We start from the raw sequence: 20,819 nt of genomic DNA on the forward strand, positions 1-20,819 counted from the left end.
TGTTACAAGAATGGACAACCTTTCTCAGAATGGAGATGGGCAACTTTTTCAAGAAGCACTGATCTCATATCGAGATAAGATATGCAGTACCTGAAACAAGCTTATAATGACTTTTCATTAATCCCTGTGAACATAATTTCATTTGAACTACTGAGGCATTATGAATTGCCTCATAATTCTAGAATGTGTGCCATTCCTATCCAGAAGAGGGCAATATTTTTCACCCTTGACAGTTTGTATGCTAGTTTGCCCGGAAGCGGAAGTAACATCAAACTGCGTTTTTGAAAGTGTAGTGTGTGGTGCAGACGTGTGGTGCAGTTTTGCAGATAAAGAAAATACACTGTTATTGTTTTGTGCACGTTACCGGTGCACTCTGAGCTTTAATTTACATAGGTAGGGCAGATGAGTTCTGTGTAGTTTATTGAAGCTTCAGTCTTTCCGCTAGCACTGTGTGTGCTGGTTGATAAAGAAGATTTTCTTTTGTGAGCGCATTTACAGCAATAAGAAGTCATGGCGGATGTAACTGCGCGTAGCTTGCAGTATGAATACAAAGCGGTAAGTCCTAAATAATGTGTAATATTTTTGTTTGAGTGTTGGTATGTGTTGTAGCTAATTCTCATGGTTCAGCTAACTGGGGTGTTTTGTTTTGGTTTGGTTTATATGTTGTGCTTGAATGTATTGACTGTGTTGTGAGCTGCCTATCTAGAAAACAATTTTAAGGTAAGCTAAGTGTAGTAATTTATCATTCAGCAGATGCTTTTCATTAAATGGATAGTTCACCTCATACCATCCCAGATGTTGATGGCTTTCTGTCTTCTGCAGAACTGAAATTTGAAATTAAGATTTTTAGAAGAATATTTAAGCTCTGTTGATCCATGAAATGAAAGTAAATGGTGACCAAACTTGGAAGCTTCAAAAAGAACATAAAGGCAGCATTAAAGTAATCCATACAGCAGGAGACTGCAATGTCAGTGAAACAATTAGTTATATTTTGGTCTGTTCCCACATAAATCCGATTGGACTGCTTTAGAAGACATGGATTAAAAGTTATATGGATTACTTCTATGCTGCCTTTATGTGCTTTTTGAAAAGTTTTGGTGACAATTCTGTTTTATTTTCATGGACCTCCAGAGTTGAGATATTCTTCTAAAAAACTTGAGTTTAGTGTTTTTAGAAGAATAGTAAGTTATACACATCTGGGATGCATGAGGGTGAGTAAATGTTGAGATTTTTTTGGGTGAACTATACCTTTAAGTCAAATCACATCACTTTACTGTCATTCCACCTCAGTATAACACTCATATCTCATAAGACACATAATTCACTGATTTACAAATGTTCTTGAGATGGTAAAACAAAATAATATAAAATATGCAATTTACTGAATAAACAGTTGAGACAGTTTTACAAGCATGCAAAGAATTTAAGAACATTAGGTAGTACTTGTTAGGATGCAAGTAGTCATTTAGCAGCAGAATTTAAAAGTGCACAATTTTTTGAGTATGTCGTCTTGGACTTACACTGACACCTAGAGGGTGTGGATGCAGCATAACTTAAATGCAATAGTTTTAAGTTACCGATGCCATTGTAAAATTTCACTATTCACAGTCAGCCATGTTTAATGTAATCCATGAGTGAAAGTGTCCAATAACAGGGTGGTTACTGAGATTAAGCAGATATTATTCGGTTGGTCATGTGATCCTAACATGGCAGCCCCCATGAGAGAATGCTCTCATGTAGAATAAACCAGCTTTTATACTGGTATGACTGATGTCTTAATGTGAGTGCTTATGATTTTATGCCCAAACTCCAAATGTTTGGAATAATGTACAGATTTAGCTGTTTGTTTAAGAAGGAAATTGGTATTTTATTTACCAAAGTGGCATTCAACTGATAACAAAGTATAGTCATGACATTACTGATGTACAAAACAGAACCATCACTATTTGACAGGCTGCATTTCCAGAAGGCATCACTCCAACATCTTATCCTTGAGTAATCATGCTAAATTGCTAATTTGGTCCTAGAAAATCACTTGCCATTATATCAAACACAGCTTAAAGCTATTTGGTTCATTAAATGAAGCTTAACATTGTCTTTGTGTTTGTTTTTGAATTGCCACAGTAAGCAATATACTGGCATGTCTTGAGTGTCAAAAAACAGCTTTCTCTAGAGACTCATCAGTTAATAATTGTTTTGAGGAATGAAGGCTTTACAATGCTTGAAATTGCCAAACAAAACTGAGAATTTCATACAAAGGTGTACACTACAGTCTTCAAAGACAAAGAAAACTGTCTCTAACAAGGGCAGAAAGAGATGTGGAAGGCCCAGATGTACAACTAAACAAGAGGATAAGTACATCAGAGTTTCTAGTTTGAGAAATAGATGCCTCACATGTCCTCAACTGACAGCTTCATTGAATTCTACCCGCTCAACACCAGTTTCATGTACAACAGTAAAGACAAGACTCAGGGCTGCAGGGCTTACGGGAAGAACTGCAAAGAAAAAAACACTTTTGAAACCGATATCAAAAAGAAAAGGTTAGAGTGGGCAAAGAAACACAGACATTGGACAACAGATAATTGTAAAAGAGTGTTATGGATCTTAAACCCATTGAGCTTTTGTGGGATCAGCTAGACTGTAAGGTGCGTGAGAAGTGCCCTACAAGACAGCCTCATCTATGGCAAGTGCTACAGGAAGTGTGGGGTTAAATGTTACCGGAGTATCTGGACAAACTGACTGCTAGAATGGCAAGGATCTGTAAAGGTGTCATTGCTGCATGTGGAGGATTTTTTATAATGTAGTTTAAGAAATATTCTAATTGTAATAGTAATTTTTCACATTATTAATGACCCGAGATTCCTGACTATACCTTGTGGTCAGTTGAATTCTAATTTGGTGAATAAAGGTACAAATGTCTTTCCATAAGAGCTTAAAATCTGTACATTATTCCAAACCTTTGGCCACCAGTGGATGATTCAAAATGAACTCTTTAGGAGCAAAGCTTTTTAATGAGTACCTTTATATGTGCACTACATTTTTTTTTACTCCCCTGAATATTGTCTAGGCATCACAGTTGGCTTTGAGAGGCTTTGAGGTGCCATTGAATCGATAACGAGTGTTTGTTTCTCCGCAGAACTCTAACTTGGTGTTGCAAGCGGACAGATCTCTGATCGACCGCACCCGCAGAGATGAGCCCACTGGAGAGGTGCTGTCTCTGGTTGGCAAACTGGAGGGGACTAAGATGGGAGACAGGAGCCAGAGAACTAAACCTCAGATGCTGGAGGAGAGGAGAGCAAAGTAAGGCTTATCAGAAACTCTTGAGTGATCATTAAAGCTACACAATGTAAGATGTTTTTGTTAGAAATTAACAAAATGTAATTCATGTGCAATTATACCAACTAGAGGTCGACCGATTAATCGGCCGATTTTTTTGCATTTTTTACATAATCGGCATCGGCAATATCCACGCATATCAAGCCGATTATTAGGCAGGCGCATCTGTGGGCAGCCTAGTGTTGTTGTGGAACACGTGTTCGACGCACGCTGCCCCTAGAGTCATTTTCCAGCAGAGTGAGCTGACCTCATCCAGTGCCTAAGGAAGGAGCTAAGTTCCTTGGAGAAAACAGTAAGGGTTAAATTTGTATAACTACTTTAGATTTAATTAAAAATGTTTGATATGTTACTGCCAACTTCAAGAAAAAACGTGACAAACGCGATAGTTGACATGACGTTCGGCTACTTTGGATATTGATAGCGTAGTTGAAGTTGCATTATCACAGCAGAAGGGTGGCTGTCATGTCACAATAAGTAAGCAAGAATTTTGCAATTACAGACAGTGAATCTGAGACTTTTATTGTTCTGTTTGTGTGTCTTATGTTTGAGAGGGTTGTGACTCAATGCAGATAAATAAGTAATAAAAATATACCAACGCAGTATAGGCTATTGAAGGACTGGCTTTGGTAAGCTCGGCCGTTATCGGTTCTGCTGTCGGTACTGAAGAAATTAAGAAAATACATTCTTTATTGCTATAAAGAGAAAGTTATTTTATCTCGCCAGCCATTTCTGTGTATAATAATAATAATATGAAACCATTTGTCTGTGATGCAATTTAGCTATTCGCAGTCAGAGAGAGAGAGAGAGATCTCGCTCACGCGGTGCCACAGTGAGCACAAAACGAGCCCAACACAAGCACAGCTTAATGAGTGACAGAACTAAACATTCAAATGTAGCCTGGTTTAGATCTGTGATTATTAGTCTGATTTTATTTTAGATTTCGCCTTCCAAAGATTATAAAAATAATATTTATACATAAGCCGCATTCTGTCTAGCACAACTTCCTTCCCTTCACAGCGGTGCACTGACATTTCTCCCTAAACCTCAAACTTAACGTCAGAATCAGCACGATCGGTGATTGTTGTAAAATGCTACTGTTGCTAAACTGCGGGACGCGTTTAATAATAAAAAGAGCGCAAGAGATACCGTTCCCAAGGCGGCGCGCGCTCCGAAACACACCGCAAAGAGACAAGCAAAGTATAGGCTACTTTGGGTTTCATGCGTCTAAACGATCAACTATACACAAAAATATGTCAAAACGACCGGCTTGGAGATTCACTTAAACACAGTTTATGTCTAAAATGGACGTAGTTATGGAAATAGTTGGGAGAAAATATGCTGCATCAGGAGTCTATTAGATCTGAACTCGGTCTTAAAGGGGAAGCGGTCTAATGAAAATGTTGACGATTGAGCCATTACTGCGAATCAAACAACAAAAGGCAAAGAGAAAATCACTTACAGCTCTTGAATGAATAACTTCTGCATTAATCTATCTATGATAAACTATGCAGTGTTATTTTACAATTGATTACTTTATTAGATTTCTTTTTAGACCACACCTGAACAGTAATGTTAGTAGACCTTCCTGAAATTAAATCACTGTGCCTATATAACGTTTATATTTGTGTAATATATATATATATAAACAAAAAGAACCGTTAAGAATACCGTTAAAGTTTCGGATCGATAAGCAGTATCGGTAAGAGTAATACCATTAAAACCTTAACGATACCATCCGTAGTTATGCCTGTGCTTCTCTTGGATGCTCTGAATATTGGATTACGTGTCTGGATTGCCCCTTAATTAAAGCTGCATTTGGATCTCAACCTTCGTGTCTCGGAGCAGTTCGTAACACCTGCTTTGTTTATTTAATATATTTGTTATACATTATTTATACAATATGTTTTTACATTATACATTTTTAATTTAAGTGTACAAGTGCAGATTGGTCAAGTGTTCAATAAATGCATTTGTTGAGAAATTTTGTCTATCTTAAGTAATTATTTGTGTTACATTTTATCTTTCAAATAAAAGGTTCAAATAAGAGGTTAAAAACAAGCACATATCGGCCAAATATCGGCCAAAATAAATCGGCAGCATTAATCGGCCATCGGCCGACCCGGATTTCAAAAGATCGGCATCGGCCTGAAAAAAACAATATCGGTCGACCTCTAATACCAACACTCCGTCTTCCAAACCATGTATTTGCCTTACCCAATTTCACTATGGTAAGCCTATAATAATGATTTATATTTTAGAGGTGTTGAGACAGATTTGGCGGGAAATTGCATACATTATTCGTCTGTGAGTGTTTACATGAAATCAGTAAATAAAGAAACGAATGTAAGGAGCCACTACAGTGCATGTATATAGGTGTGGTAGTAGTTTGAAGCTGAAAGCTTGCAGCCACAACACATGAGGAACATTGACCATGGATCATTCAAAAAGACAACCCTCTAGGGAATCATCCGTTTTCAAAATATAGAAATCTCAAACCGAGAAGAGTCTGCAAGCACAAAGGAAAAGCGACAGAGCCATATAAAACATGAAACAGCATTGGCTTGGCTTGGCTTTTCAGAGGTGGTGACAACTCCGAGATCTGAAAGGATTTAAAACTGACCCAGAGATGTAGTTTTTCTTGCCCGATAGGTAAGATATTTTATTGGACTAATAAAATTAAGAGACAGGTCTGGACAGTTTTAGTGGACCAGTTTTTCTTTTCGGAGCTTGCATTTCCACTGCAGTTTAGTGCCATCTCAAAGTGGGTGGGATTATAAGCTTATCGTCATAGTTGCGCTGCCTCTACTGCCGTGACATCTTAAACAGGACACAAACTTACCCAAACAATAACATGACCACTAGCTGTTAGCTACTAGCTCACTGCATAAAGCAGTTGTCAGCATAGTGATATTACACAAGTGTAACAGTTAAATTGTCCTGGTTGTTTTAGAAGCAAACTTCCAGTAGCTGGTCAACTAAATAAAGTGAAACTTTGAAGCAGAATTTAGAGTTAACGTAACAAAATGTACCATCCCATTGCTCGCCGGTTTAGCGTCCATTTGGTCAAACAACTTCCACTTTTCCTTGATGGTTCTGTAGTCACTTTTAAGTGTTTTTTAATTTTCCCTACCCTATTGGTAGGTCCGGTGGTAGCCGTGTGTGGCCAACAGCTGAGACATTTCCTGAGAGACTTTTTCGTTTCACTCATCGCTAACGAGTGGACCGTCTGCACCTTGTTTTTTGAAAACGGTGTGTTTTTGCACACAGCCATTTCTCTTTTCACAATTCGAAAATCGCATAAACAAATTATACTGTTATCGCTGTTGCTAACTTTAAAACTAGCGGATTGATGTCGCGTGTCGGAAATCCAGTGACGCTGGTAGTGACGATTCTCCCTGACCAATCAGTGATCTGTAGGATTTTGACGTCACATTTAGTATCGGCTCGGCTCGCTTGGAACCTAGGTGGTACTAAAAAAAAGTATCAGGTACCAGGTACTATCCACAGTGGAAAACCCCCAAAAAGTGAGCAGAGTCGAGTTGTACCGTGCAGGGCAAAAGCCCCATAATGTTATCATTGCCTAACTTTTGTAATGCTATTTATTTTAAAACAGTTGTTTTCAATACAACAGTCAAAACAACAGCAGACATGCTGCTTACCTGCTATTAAGACATATTTTTCAAATATCCTTCTTTTTCTTCCTTTTATTTTATTTGCATGAATTTTTTGAGTATGGGGGCAAGTTGTTTTGTTGTTTGTGAAATTTGCTCTGATAAGTTGATCACCTGTAACCATGGTTACACACCGGTGGTACTCAAACCATCAGATTCACCCCGTGCAGAAGAGCAGAGCCAAAGCCCGACTGACATAATTACCAAAACAATGTCATCATCCACTAGCAACTTGCAGTTCTATGCTTCAACTGCTAGAGGGCCACAAGTTACAGAGTGTGGTTTTAATGTGCTTTGTCTCTTGAAATACACAACTTTTTTTAATGGTTTTATCAAATGTTGTCCTTTGTGTAATGCAGGAGGAGGAAGAGAGATGAGGATAGACATGACATCAACAAGATGAAGGGTTTCACGCTGCTATCTGAGGGTATTGATGAGATGGTGGGCATTGTGTACAAGCCCAAGACCAAAGAGACCAGAGAAACATATGAAATCCTCCTCAGCTTCATTCAGGCAGCTCTTGGAGATCAGGTAAGCTGAATGACTGTTATACAATGTTGAAAATTGGTAATTGTTACCTTTTAACAGCACAACGATTTTGGTTGTTTGATGCTTATATGCATGCATGTATATAAACGGTGTATTACTTTATGTCTATACTTCATCATAATTTTTTTTTCTGTTTCCCCTCTAAGCCAAGGGATATCCTGTGTGGTGCTGCAGATGAAGTTTTGGCAGTGCTGAAGAACGATAAGATGAGGGACAAAGAGAGGAGGAGGGAGGTGGAGCAGTTGCTCGGGCCCGCTGACGACACACGCTACCATGTCCTGGTCAACCTGGGCAAGAAGATCTCAGACTATGGAGGAGACAAAGAGCTCCAGAATATGGGTAAATAGTTGAAGTCCAATCTAGAGTCCAAACTATTTCTTCATTGTAATGTTCAGACAGTTCTGGGAGAAAGCACACTGGGATTTCATTTAGATGTATTTTTATTCTACTGATTTTAAAATAGGTTGTAGTCTAATTCAGTAATTATCTTGCAGTATATTTACATGATTTTTGTTTGGAATCATTTTATGCCATTTTTCAAAAGGTCATTACTCCATCTCTTTGATAATGCTAATCTCTTTTTGCAGATGATAACATTGATGAAACCTATGGAGTCAATGTACAGTTTGAGTCTGATGAAGAGGTAAGTTTGCACATTCTGGATGTTTGTGGTTGCAGTTTGCTGTATGGTCCATATAATGGTGAATGTTCTGTAATGTGCGTGTATTCGTCTGCAGGAAGGTGATGAGGATCCGTACGGTGAGGTTCATGATGATGGTTCTGATGACAATGAAGGAGAAGAGGCAGATGAGAGCTCCACTCTGACTGCTAATGTGAGTCATAAATTCTTGTTCATTTCTGCACACATATTCACTAAAACAGCCATGCATAACAAAATGCTCTTTGCTCTGTAGCTGGGCACCACAGGAGATGTAATGACAGCTAAAAAGAAGGATCTTCACCCGCGAGACATTGATGCCTTCTGGCTTCAGCGACAGCTCAGCCGATTCTACAATGACGCCATAGTGTCTCAGAAGAAAGCAGATGAGGTTTTAGAGATCCTTAAGGTAAGGAATGTTCATGCCCCCTTTTGCATTTGTTTGTTTTATGTTGCTGATTGGCCTGGTCATTTTCTATAGACTGCCAGTGATGACAGAGAGTGTGAGAACCAGTTGGTGCTGCTTTTGGGCTTCAACACATTTGACTTTATCAAGGTCCTCCGCCAACACAGAAGAATGAGTAAGTAGATGACTAAAGTCAGGCTTATGTAGGATTTAATGGATTGTAATTACTCACAATACCACACCTTCATTCAGTTATTGTTTAATTATTTTTAATGGTTCGTCCTGTCTCTGTCACATCCAGTCCTGTACTGCACCATGTTGGCCAGTGCTCAAAGTGAGGCAGAGAAAGAGAAGATCATGAACAAAATGGAGGCTGATCAGGATCTTTCCAAAGTTTTATACCAGCTGCAGGAAACTGAGAAAGAGGACATCATCAGGGTCAGAACTTAATTTGTTTAGTTTGAGTATAGCTGAAAGTGTTTTTAATTGTGTATGATTTTTCCTCCTGATCTGACAGAGAAATAGCAGTCTTAATTACTGTAAAACTATGATTGTTACTACTTACAGGAGGAGCGATCTCGCCGAGAGAGAGTGAGAAAGTCTCGTGTGGATGATCTAGAGTCTATGGACATTGATCATGGCGAGGTAAACAACTCCCAAAGCTGGGGCATTTGTCACAGTGATCCTTGCAGCCCTAACTCTCTGAGAGTTTACTTAAGTTTTCTCCATTGTTTCTCTCTAGGCTGTGGCTTCAAGGCAACTACTAGACCTTGAAGATCTGGCTTTCTCTCAGGGGAGTCATTTCATGGCCAACAAGCGCTGCCAGCTTCCTGACGGCTCCTATCGCAAGCAGAAGAAAGGCTATGAGGAGGTGCATGTGCCCGCTCTCAAACCCAAGCCCTTCGGAGATGAGGAGGTGTGTTTGTTTGTTGTCTTCAATAGACATTATTCACGCTAGTGCCATCTTTGATTTTTATGGGAATGACAATGAGGCTGTGAGGGAAAGACTTAAAGTTTGTTCTATGGCACAAAAGACATAAAGATATATAAAGCTCCTAGATCACATCTGATTTTCCACAACTCATGTTGTCTGGAGTTTTTTTGTATACTCGATGTTCTTGGACCGATATGTTATTAATGATTTGTCCACGTAATGATTTAAACTGCAGTACAGCCCATTGAAGAGACTGTAAGTCTGTCCCTTACAGCCTCTTTGTCAAAGATGGCGCTAGTGTGAATACGGTCCATTAGGGTTAATTTAACTAGCCTGCTTGTTCAGCATGAGGATTTGATGATTTTACATAGTATTGGCTTTTGTGTAGTTACACATACTATACAAGAATATTTATCAATGTATATCAATGAAGCTCAGTTGGATGTGATTTCACCTGTGTCTCACAAACATTCCCTCATTTTCTCACAGACACTTTTGGCTATTGAGAAGCTGCCCAAATATGCCCAGGCTGGATTTGAGGGTTTCAAGACCCTGAATCGCATACAGAGTAAACTTTTTAAAACCGCCATGGAGACAGATGAGAACCTGCTGGTTTGCGCTCCAACGGTTAGTCTGCAGTAGTACACAGAGTCGACACTCCTTTTTTAATAATGTAGTTCAAATAGCAGAGTATTTATTTATTTATTTTACACATTGACCACAAGGGGGGAAGAAAAGGCAATTTTAGAGAGAGAGAGAGAAGCATAAGAGCTGGGAAAGAAAAAGCCTATGGGGTAATATATAAAGTACTTTCCCAAGTCAAAATTGTAATTATCAAATTATGAAAGTCTTAAAAAAATGGAAAATAAAGGATGTACATATCCACATACTGTAATGCATGCACGCATATCACACACAAAAAAATTAGTTATGATGGCATTGAGTTTTTGTGAAACATGATACAAGTGTATTTGGTTGTTTGATTCAAAGGATTTAAAATAAAACAGACCAAATATGAACTGAACTGTTTCATATAGGGTTGTGCCGATGGAAGATATCATCGTCCATCGTGATGGCTGACCAACATCACGATGTAGAGCCACCATCGTGATGCCACGCCCCCTTTTGCGAGTCTTGCTAGTGTGACTCACTAATCCTAGTCTCTTCTATAGTTAACCTAAAAACTTTGCAGGGATTGCTCTGTAAATTAAATTGAGAATATAACTAATGCATATATGCTATTTTAAATACTGTAGTATATGCCAGAGACGTGACGTGTTAGTCTGTGAAAATACCGTGTCAGGCAGGCTACACAAATATTGATCTTGACATTGTTAGCTTCGTCTTTTTTTTACATGTCTTACACTGTACATTTAGATTAAAATATTTTATGTTGTAGGCTACAAGAAAATAGCCTTTATTAATTAATTATTAGTAGTTGTAGTGTCTCAGAAAATCTTGCTCATTGTCACATAGCTCTTGTATACACTGAAGCGGCAGTTTAAGATCAACCCAGACCAGCGAACGTCAAATAACTTTTGTCTGGTTAATACTTTTAAAGAAAAATTCCTTGGCCATAAATCCATAATGTCAAATCAAATGAAAGAAACAAGGTGAATATGAATAACACACATTTATTAAAACATAGAAGAACAACAAATAAAGAACAAGAAAACGGAACAACACTCAGACCGAAACTCCGCATTATATTTCACTTATAATTAGCAGCACAATTAACTTCAGCACAGGCTACAAAATAAATTATGTTATTGAAATATTGTAAAGTGGTCATATGTACTACACAAATGAACGTTTAAAAAATAATATGCAAAATCGAATAGCTCCGCAACGGATGGCGAAAAATGCGTAAAGTCTAATATCTTTCACCATAGACCATGTTTAAATTTCGATGTTTCTGGCCAGAAATACCAACATATTCACTTTATCTGGTTTTAATAAGCTGCGGATTGGAGTAACTACACTATCCGCTGTGCTGAAGACCAGCTCTGATGGAGTACTGGTAGCACACAGATATTTCCGTGCTAATCTTGCCATGAACGGAAACCTTTTGTCGCTCGCTTTCCACCAAGTCAGCGGGTCCTCTTCCCCATCAATGGCCATTTCCTGCAGGTACATGGTCATTTCTGCCTCGACCTTTTGCTCATCAGTGAGCGTGGCTGTGGCTGCTCTCTTCGCAAGAAGTCTGCCCAAAGACGACTTTTTTTTCTTAGGCGCAATATAGGCCAATTAAAAAGCCCGGATGAGTACTAATTTGTTGGGCTAGTAAAATAACGAAATTATAGTTTTTCAGTAGAAAAAAAATATCTACGTAAAGAGATATATTAAAATAAAAAGTGCTTGAAAGTGGAAGAAATATTTTTCCCCCTTACGTGCAACCTATTGGAAAGTGCGGATGAGTCAGTTGGGATAGTAAAATAACTGAAATTATAGTTTTTAAGTGGAAAATAGTATTTATGTAAAGAGATATATTAAAATAAAAAGTGCACAACTCTTCTTAAGTGAAAGCTAAAAAAAAATGCTTCACGTGTCGTGCAACCTACTGATAAAGCGCCGACGAGTCATTACTTGGGTTAGTAAAATAACGAAATTATAATTTTTCATATAATTTTTGAAAATTATATGAAATTATATAACCCCCCACCCCATCGACGATATCATCGTCCATCGCGATGTTTTACTGTCAACATCGTCAACTGCCAATTTAGGGGACATCACCCAACCCTAGTTTCATAATGTGCTAACAATTTTACTTTTCTTGCTTCCAACTGTCACTTATATATAAGTAAACTTATGCATGTTTACCAAAATAATGTTTTTGATTAAATGAAGATTCAGATAAAAAAAAATGTATTCACATCTCTTTGGACCCGTAGGGTGCTGGCAAAACTAATGTTGCTCTCATGGCAATGCTTAGAGAGATCGGAAAGCATATCAACATGGACGGCACAATCAATGTGGATGATTTCAAAATAATCTACATCGCTCCCATGCGCTCTCTGGTGCAGGAGATGGTTGGCAGCTTCAGCAAAGTAAGAGTACCAAACATAATAAAAAAATCCCCTTTAGTCCACATATGTGCTTGGTCAATAAAGTACATTTTTAGTCAGAGCCCAGTGGTTAGTGCATGTGCTCCAGATATATTGAGCCATGGCGCCAATATATTTGGGAGTTGTGGGTTCAAGTCAGGATCATGTTTGTGTCCTTATAATTTACAGTCATCTCTCTACTTTGTTGCTCAATAGAAAAGCCCTAAAGTGTAATGCAAATAAATGTTTTAGTTCGTGAAAATAGGTAACCATTGTTTTTGACTTGGTAGCTGTGAATATTATTAGTTTGCCTCATTTATGAAATCTTACTTGCTATATATGTATTTGTTGAAATTGTGCTTTTTACGAAAAGTATTAAGTGTTTCTAAAACATTTGTCGATGTATCTGCAGCGCTTAGCTAGTTATGGCATCACTGTTTCTGAGCTGACTGGAGACCACCAGCTTTGTAAGGAGGAAATAAACGCTACTCAGATTATTGTGTGCACCCCTGAGAAATGGGACATCATCACACGGAAGGGAGGAGAGCGCACATACACACAACTTGTGCGCCTCATCATTATTGTAAGTAACAAGGCTTGAATTACCTCTTCTAAAGAGAACTCTGGATAAAACCTGTTGGTCACGTCATGTTTTCCCAAGTTGTTCTTCCATGCACTCTCATTTAGGACGAGATCCACTTGCTACATGATGACCGTGGCCCAGTACTGGAGTCCCTGATTGCTCGAACCATCCGGAATGTGGAGCTGACACAGGAAGATGTGAGGCTCATCGGCCTCAGTGCCACACTGCCCAACTACGATGATGTGGCAACTTGCCTGCGTGTAGACCTATCCAAGGGACTCTTCTATTTCGACAACAGGTAAGAGATGGTCGGCTGTGGAGAAATGGGGAAAAGTTTGCGGGACAGCTTCTGCAAGTGTGTGAATACTATTTAATAGGTTTATTTTATAATAATACATGTATGTTGGGTGATTTCCGTTGTGTAGTTTCCGGCCTGTGCCTCTGGAACAGACATATGTAGGAATCACAGAGAAAAAGGCCATCAAGCGTTTCCAGATTATGAATGAGATTGTCTATGAGAAGATCATGGAACATGCTGGAAAGAATCAGGTAAACTGAGGCATTCTCAACCTAAATGGCATCTTACAGTGTGTTCCAATCATTAATGATGCTCTAGCTTTATTTCTTCTAATCATTTACTCACTTTTCCAGGTGCTGGTATTTGTGCACTCAAGAAAGGAGACAGGGAAAACAGCACGCGCGATCAGGGACATGTGTTTAGAAAAGGACACTCTGGGCTTGTTTCTCAGAGAGGGATCAGCCTCCACTGAGGTCCTAAGGACTGAAGCAGAGCAGTGCAAGGTCAGTATGAACTAGACTTGCCACGGTTTTGTAATTTTCTACTTAAAAATCGGCTAAAACTGGCATTACTGCTGGTTGCACGCTAGGTGGTATTATGGGGTAATTTTCGTTAAGCAATATCCAACACAATAACGCAAGGCAACATGATTTCAAACTTTGAACTTTATTTTTTTATTTATTTTAACTAAAACTTCAAATTTTAGTTAAAATAAAAAATAAAGTTCAAAGTTTGAAATCATGTTGCCTTGCGTTATTGTGTTGTGTTGGAAAATGCTAAATCAGATTAAATTGTGTGCTGTTAAATAAAACGGCAAACATAGACTATGTAGCCTACAAAACGAACATGCCAAACAACAAATATATGTACAGTAGGCCCCTACAAATATTTTGCCATAAAGAAACGCATGTCCACCTTTTCAGGCTTCAGCATTGATCTCTTGGTGGTCACTACATTCCCCGCCGCTCTGAACTATTTTTCAGATGCGGGGCTAGCTGCACAAATATTTTTTGGCCACATTTGCCAACAGCAGTTGGCTTTCTACCACGCAAGTGGACTGTCCTCGCCTTCTATCACAGCTTCCAGGATGTAAGTGGCCATCTCAGAAGCTGCTTACTGCTGTAATGTTTGTGGCAGTCCAACAAGTGCTTTCCTCTTGAGCAGACAGTCTATGGTTCTCTTCTTCGGAGCTGGCGGGGCTTCAGCTCTGGTTCCACTGACAGCTTCTTCCTCCTGGCTTTGGGCGCTACAGCTAAATTCAGTCGCTTTCTGGATTATCAGTGCTTTGGTGTTGTCAACTGCTGTGTGAAAATCCGCTCTATAGCGCGGATCGATGAATGTGGAAAGCCAAATAATTACTTGATTTTTGACATTGCTGTACCAGGGTTTCCGTTGTCCGGTAATTACCGGACATTGGCCGGTAAAAAAATTTAATGTCCGACAAAATTATATCTCTCCGGTCAAATTGTCCGATTAAAATTGCCTAATAATCCCGTCCCCCTAACACAATCTGAATTTGAGAATAAGCCTAAAATGTATAAAGCAAAAATACACCGATCTCTTGCTATGTTATAAAGGAACAGGCTCTATCGTTTGAAAGTTATGAAACAACATTGCATGCTGCATTTCAAATAAAGCGCACGCCTAAAACGGCTGCAATATAGACCTAAACAACGAACGATTGAGTGAGACGCTTCAAATATGGCCAGGCCCAGGCAGACTAGCTTTAAAAGCTTTTTTCAGAGGCCAGACGATGGTGAATCAGGAACATCTCATTATAGATAGATCAGTGCTTCTAATCCGCGCATTCGTGCAGTTTTATTTCTCTATCATCAAAACTGAATAGCCTATGTTCATCAGTGCATGGTTACAGTCTATATCAAGCAGGGACACGCTTTGTGTACATTTTATTTTGTGATTTCACCGAATTAATAGAGAGTCTCCGCAACGGCGATAGATTGAAACGCTCGTCCTAGTGAAGATTGCGCAACTCGTGCAGCAGCGTCGTCCATGCAACTGATAGCAGCGGACACGAAGCGCCAGCTTGATTTCAAAAACAACAGATTTTAGCGCTAGATCTCTTATTTAATAACGGACTAAATGAATGATCTGCTAGTTAACTGGAGATGTTTTATTTATTTGTATTAGGTACATCCGTGCCTCAATGTTTCAAAAAGTGAATGTGTGTGAAACCACAGTAAAAAACAATTGGCGTTGATTGACGCCAATCGGACGTTCATGTTTTTTTTTTTCGTCTATTTGAAAGTTAAGCTAATAATAATATGTTGCATTCTATACGGCCTGATTATGTCATTTTTTTAAGTTACATAGACTGCCTCCAGTTTTCCTCAACTTGACTAATTAACCTCTTCCCAATCCTGTAAAATTAGCCTAAAACGCCTAATCAAGGCATACCCAAAGTAAATTTAAAGCTGTTCTTGAACCGTTTGGAGTACATGCATGGTTTTGGTCACATTTGAAAGGGGACACTCTGAAGTTTTTTCTCCAGCAGTCAGAATTACTGTAAGTGCTACTGATTTTGAGTAATAGAAGTTTGAACACAATGAAATAGAATTTTCTTTTTCCTACCTGAAATTTTTTTTTGCATACAGATGCCTGCAGATGACTATAACTTGTAGCTATTAGCTTGAGAACACAATGGGATCACAGCATGAATCCTTACCTAGTCCAGGTTCAAATGTTATAACAATATCATAAAAAAATGAATATTTTACACATGTTTTTCTAAGGGTACACCCAGGCGTTTTACAAAAGTGCCTTTTGGATACTCCAAAAGGTCACTTTGGAAACCTAGGACAAAAAGGCTGCAACTTTTGAACGCTTCAACGTACAGTCATAATTGTGGGCTCTAATGAAAGATGACACTTAGAGCTATCATATTCCATATCCAGATCCACTATTAGTTTTGCTGACACAGAGTAACTGATGCATAAACACATTAGAGTGCCTTTTCCTTCTTGAAACTAAATGTTGTGCATATAAAAGAGTCAAAACTAGTGCTATGGTGGACAATTTGTTTATATAAAAAATACACAACAAACTATTTACATTAATTTTTACATAAAGTATTTACAAACCATTATAAAATTGTACATGTTTCTAGCAACATGCCAGTCATTGTAGCAGTCACATTTGTGTACAAAGCACATAGGCACAACACAGGAGAGTACTTCACTGGTGTCTTTGCATGACACTGCCTGCACTTCAGACCCACCAGCGTGCAAGATTTGGTGATGTGCAACGGCCTGTGATGTGCTCTTCGTGGAGCAGGAGATACGGGTCTGGCTGTGGATTGAGACCCCAACTCTGCCATGCTCCTCAGCAAGGGTCTCTCTGAAAGCCCTCCTCTCTTGATGAGGTGCTGTCCTGCTGCTCCACTTTATGTGGCCGCTTGCTGAGTGGGGGATAATAAATAAATGTAATTTACAAAGCTAGACACAACTTCTCCATCTTTTCTGTATTCTATATATATATATATATATATATATATATATATATATATATATATATATATATATATATATATATATTAGTTTTTCTTTTCGAGTGTGTAAAAATGTATTATTGTATGTATATTTACTGTAAATACTGTATACTTTGCCAATGTACTATGGAACAAAGAGATGGGCCTACACCTCCCCATGAATTCAGCACTGTAACAAATAGATGGCCCTACACCTCCCCCACCTCCCCAGCATTGTAACAAATAGACTCTCAAACACAACATATATTCTTATTTTCAACTTATATTTATTGATTTATTTACTATATATATATATATATATATATATATATATATATATATATATATTTTACAGTAAATATACAAAACATCTATATAGCATGTCAATAGATCTGAAACAAACAATGAACTAAAAACACGCACAAACGGTTCAAACACTCACTGAGGAAACACAGGACAAAGGGTAATTACAAAATGTGTATTCATTATTCAAACTAAAGCTTATTTATGGAATATACAGTAATATATGTTATAAACACAAGAAAACACTTACTTGTCCAGAGCCATGTCTCATCTCTCCATCTGCCTCTGAATCATCTGTATTGTTTTCAGAAATTTCATCTCCAAACTCAGAATTTTGACAATGAATGCCTTCTTATATCACATCCTGGGGTGAAAATCCTGTTTTTCAAGGCCCTGCTTTCACCATATTTAAATCGCCAAATGTGTAAACAGTTCCAAAGCAGCTCTGCATGCATTTACGCACGGAGGCTACAGCAGGGGTAAACTCGAGGAAACTTTATGCACAGGAATAACAGAGCCGCCATCTAATAGTTCCACTAAAGCCGCGATATCACTGTTTTCAGAATTTCATTGGCTATACGATGCGCCAGTCATTTCCACTCTTCAATGTAATTGGTTTGATCAGTAAACAAAGGAAAGTGGGTATGCCCTTACACTCGACACAGACTGGTGGTTGGGTATTGAAGGCTGTGGACAGGACATGGAAGCTCCTATTGGGTCAAATGAGGTGTCAATCGAAAGGCCAGAGTGCGTGCTTCCATTTTGATACCGGATATAGGAAATGTTTACATCTGAACTGAAGTTATTACCGTAATATGTGAAAGATTAGGCACAGCTGCCAGGTGCTTTGAAATGATGCAACAAGAGTCTGTGGATATTTATTGATGTAATACTGTGATTTGGACTAAACATTTTACTTGATTTGATCATTTGGACATTTGACAATGAAACAACACCGCTTTTGTCGGGAAGTTATGGCTCAGTGTACAACTATGAGGCATCATAGGTGAGTTGCCTAAATTTTGTTATTGGTTGTTTATATGTTGGTGGTCTGACAAAGATATAGATTGTACCTGCTGTTGTGATTGTATCTTAAAATGGTTTATATCAATAGAAAATCAAGAAATGTAGCTTTCCAAAGATATGTGGCATGTGTACCAATGTAACACACAGCAGTTTTGTTTATCGCATACTTTTATTTTGTACATTTAAGGGCCCGTCCGCGGGCCTAGATTTCCATGGTGTTAAGAGGCGATATATTTGACCGGCATATCATCAAAATGTCCGTAAAACGAAACCAGTGACCGGCACCATTTTTTTCTAGCGGAAACTCTGTGCTGTACATGAGATCCCATCTTGCCAGCATCTTTTCTTTCATGGATGCTGTTAGATTTGTTTTGTTTTCCGATGCAGTCAAAGTGTCAATCCTTAACATCTGGAGACGTGGAAGAAGCGACGAAACCGTGACATAATCCTCTCCTAACATAATGTCAGTGAACTCACTGACCAGCTTTTAATGCAGCGCTGACAGACTGGAGCATTTTTGTGTCTTGCCAGGTTAGAGCAACTTTGGTCGTCAGCAAGGACATGGCTTATTGCTCTTCTCTGCTCCAGAATGTCTCATTCGCAAAATCGTTCCAGTGCACTGAAACGTTCGCTCCCTAAAAACCAGGGAGCACCGTTGCTCACTATGTTCCCTTACCAGAAATGTCATTGTGTCTTCTGAAGTCTCTCAAGCCTTTAGAAGACAAGCACAAGTTTAAAACTATGAAATCCAAGCCTTATTTTCTCTTCAAAAGTGATGTTGTTTGTAAAGACTTTCATTCTTAATTACCATGAAAGTACATTTTGTTTTTAAATTTGAGTTGTTAAAAGAATGTTTATAATGCACTCCAATATATTTTTATTTCTTTATTTAAGCCATTTATCTGTTATAATAACAATGTACCTTTGAATATCTTCAATGAAAATGAATGATAGTGTCATTTATACAGCGGTGGTGCTGATTAATAACAGATGCGCTTCAATTAGCGTGTCATGAGTGATTGAGTCATAAGTGTCCCAATATTCAGTGGATCAGTACCCTTACCAGTGCCTTTGAAAACACCTTTGAATATTTGGCCCATTCCATCAGGGCCTGGTTGTGATTGAACACCATAGCTGAAGTGTATACTAAAAGTTTTGTTGACATTTTCTTAATTTTTTGTTCACAGAACCTGGAGCTAAAGGATCTGTTGCCATATGGTTTTGCTATTCACCATGCTGGAATGACCAGAGTGGACAGGACGCTGGTAGAGGATCTGTTTGCTGACCGTCACATCCAGGTTAGCTCTTGTTCTGATTATTTCAGATTGTAAAAGGAAGATATGCATCAGTTCTAAACCAGTGTTTTTGTACTGTAGTCCGACTTAAGTCATAATATTGGTGACTCGTCTCAAACTTGAACACTAATGACTCTGACATGGACTCGAGCATTGGGTGCATACTGATTTGGATGAGAGGACTCATTGCAACTGTTAACTTTTGCGTTCTGGTCGCGCGAGCACGGATCTCTGCGCTCGCACACTGATTTCCTTTTGCTTTCACTCAAAACTGGCATGCACTCTCAAATCTCCCTGCTCGTTCAGAGAGTGCGTGCGCAACTCAAAGCATGTTATGTGTATTTGCAAATCTGTTATAAATGCAATATAACTGCCTCTGTAGACGTGGTATAGCGAGGGAGAATACCAGATTTTGAGGAACCAACTCGCCATTTGGTCGGTGGTGCATAATACATGGTTAAAGTCGTACTGTAAGAATTATATTCTGATGCTCACTTTTTAAGAGACGTGAGCAAATCAAATTACAGAAACCGTTAACAAAGAACTCAAATTCTCAAAACTTTCACCTCAGTATAAAACTTGCCTGCACAAGTTTGTCTAGAACTCATAAAGGATATTTCAGAGTCTATGTGGCAGCACATATGCAAAAAATGGTTCATCTCTACTCAACTATTTAAAACATTCTTTAAAACAGGTTTCCCTACTGTTTGGAGATCTAGAATTTTATAGTTTTATTTATTTGGGAAATGTCGGTTGAGACAAGCCTTGCTTGTATTGACATCTTAGAATGTACGGGGGCTCTGTAATATTACCAAACTGAATCAAGTGATGAATTGAGCTAGGCACTTAAATTCTAAAATCGTATTCTTCAATTCAATAGAAGTATTTACTCAATGAGGAAGTTATTAAACTGTGTAGAAGATGGCCTGGACAGGTTATAGCATCTTTATATAACTCCGATTCTAGAGTTGTAGCAATCCTCCTGCACAAATTTGCCCATTTTCATATAGTTAAAACTTTTCACGACCCAATGGGTAGATTTGTGAGTGTTAGTGGCAAGATGCTCAACGAATATTGTAATCTGGTTGGTGTATGTGGCTCCAATATAGATGAGCCCATTTGTTTTTTTATTACCTATTCCTGACTTTAGCCTCTCTTGGGCACCTTAATAATCATGGTGATTTCAACTGTACATTGGACCCTAATTTCAATCAATCCGCAGGTGTTGA

At 38.5% G+C, this 20,819-nt stretch overlaps 1 protein-coding gene across 2 annotated transcripts in view; it reads left to right on the plus strand.

Moving 5' to 3' along the window:
• Positions 1-289: 289 nt before the first annotated feature.
• The window catches only part of LOC127630945 (U5 small nuclear ribonucleoprotein 200 kDa helicase), a 43,501-nt gene continuing 22,971 nt past the window's right edge, over positions 290-20,819 (plus strand). Inside the window, exons 1-18 of one of the 2 annotated variants that reach the window (XM_052108846.1) lie at positions 290-555; positions 3,137-3,300; positions 7,367-7,538; positions 7,703-7,895; positions 8,144-8,199; positions 8,294-8,389; positions 8,471-8,623; positions 8,696-8,795; positions 8,922-9,058; positions 9,188-9,265; positions 9,363-9,536; positions 10,044-10,181; positions 12,449-12,604; positions 13,014-13,184; positions 13,289-13,482; positions 13,610-13,733; positions 13,836-13,985; positions 19,483-19,593. In XM_052108846.1, coding sequence (XP_051964806.1) covers positions 511-555; positions 3,137-3,300; positions 7,367-7,538; positions 7,703-7,895; positions 8,144-8,199; positions 8,294-8,389; positions 8,471-8,623; positions 8,696-8,795; positions 8,922-9,058; positions 9,188-9,265; positions 9,363-9,536; positions 10,044-10,181; positions 12,449-12,604; positions 13,014-13,184; positions 13,289-13,482; positions 13,610-13,733; positions 13,836-13,985; positions 19,483-19,593 — 2,412 coding nt within the window. In that variant the 5' untranslated portion in view covers positions 290-510. Of the gene's footprint in view, positions 556-3,136; positions 3,301-3,451; positions 3,629-7,366; positions 7,539-7,702; positions 7,896-8,143; positions 8,200-8,293; positions 8,390-8,470; positions 8,624-8,695; positions 8,796-8,921; positions 9,059-9,187; positions 9,266-9,362; positions 9,537-10,043; positions 10,182-12,448; positions 12,605-13,013; positions 13,185-13,288; positions 13,483-13,609; positions 13,734-13,835; positions 13,986-19,482; positions 19,594-20,819 lie in introns of those variants that run through there. The other variant, XM_052108847.1, reaches the window with a different exon arrangement.

This window comes from Xyrauchen texanus, chromosome 37, assembly GCF_025860055.1.
Source record: "Xyrauchen texanus isolate HMW12.3.18 chromosome 37, RBS_HiC_50CHRs, whole genome shotgun sequence".
Taxonomy (NCBI): domain Eukaryota; kingdom Metazoa; phylum Chordata; class Actinopteri; order Cypriniformes; family Catostomidae; genus Xyrauchen; species Xyrauchen texanus.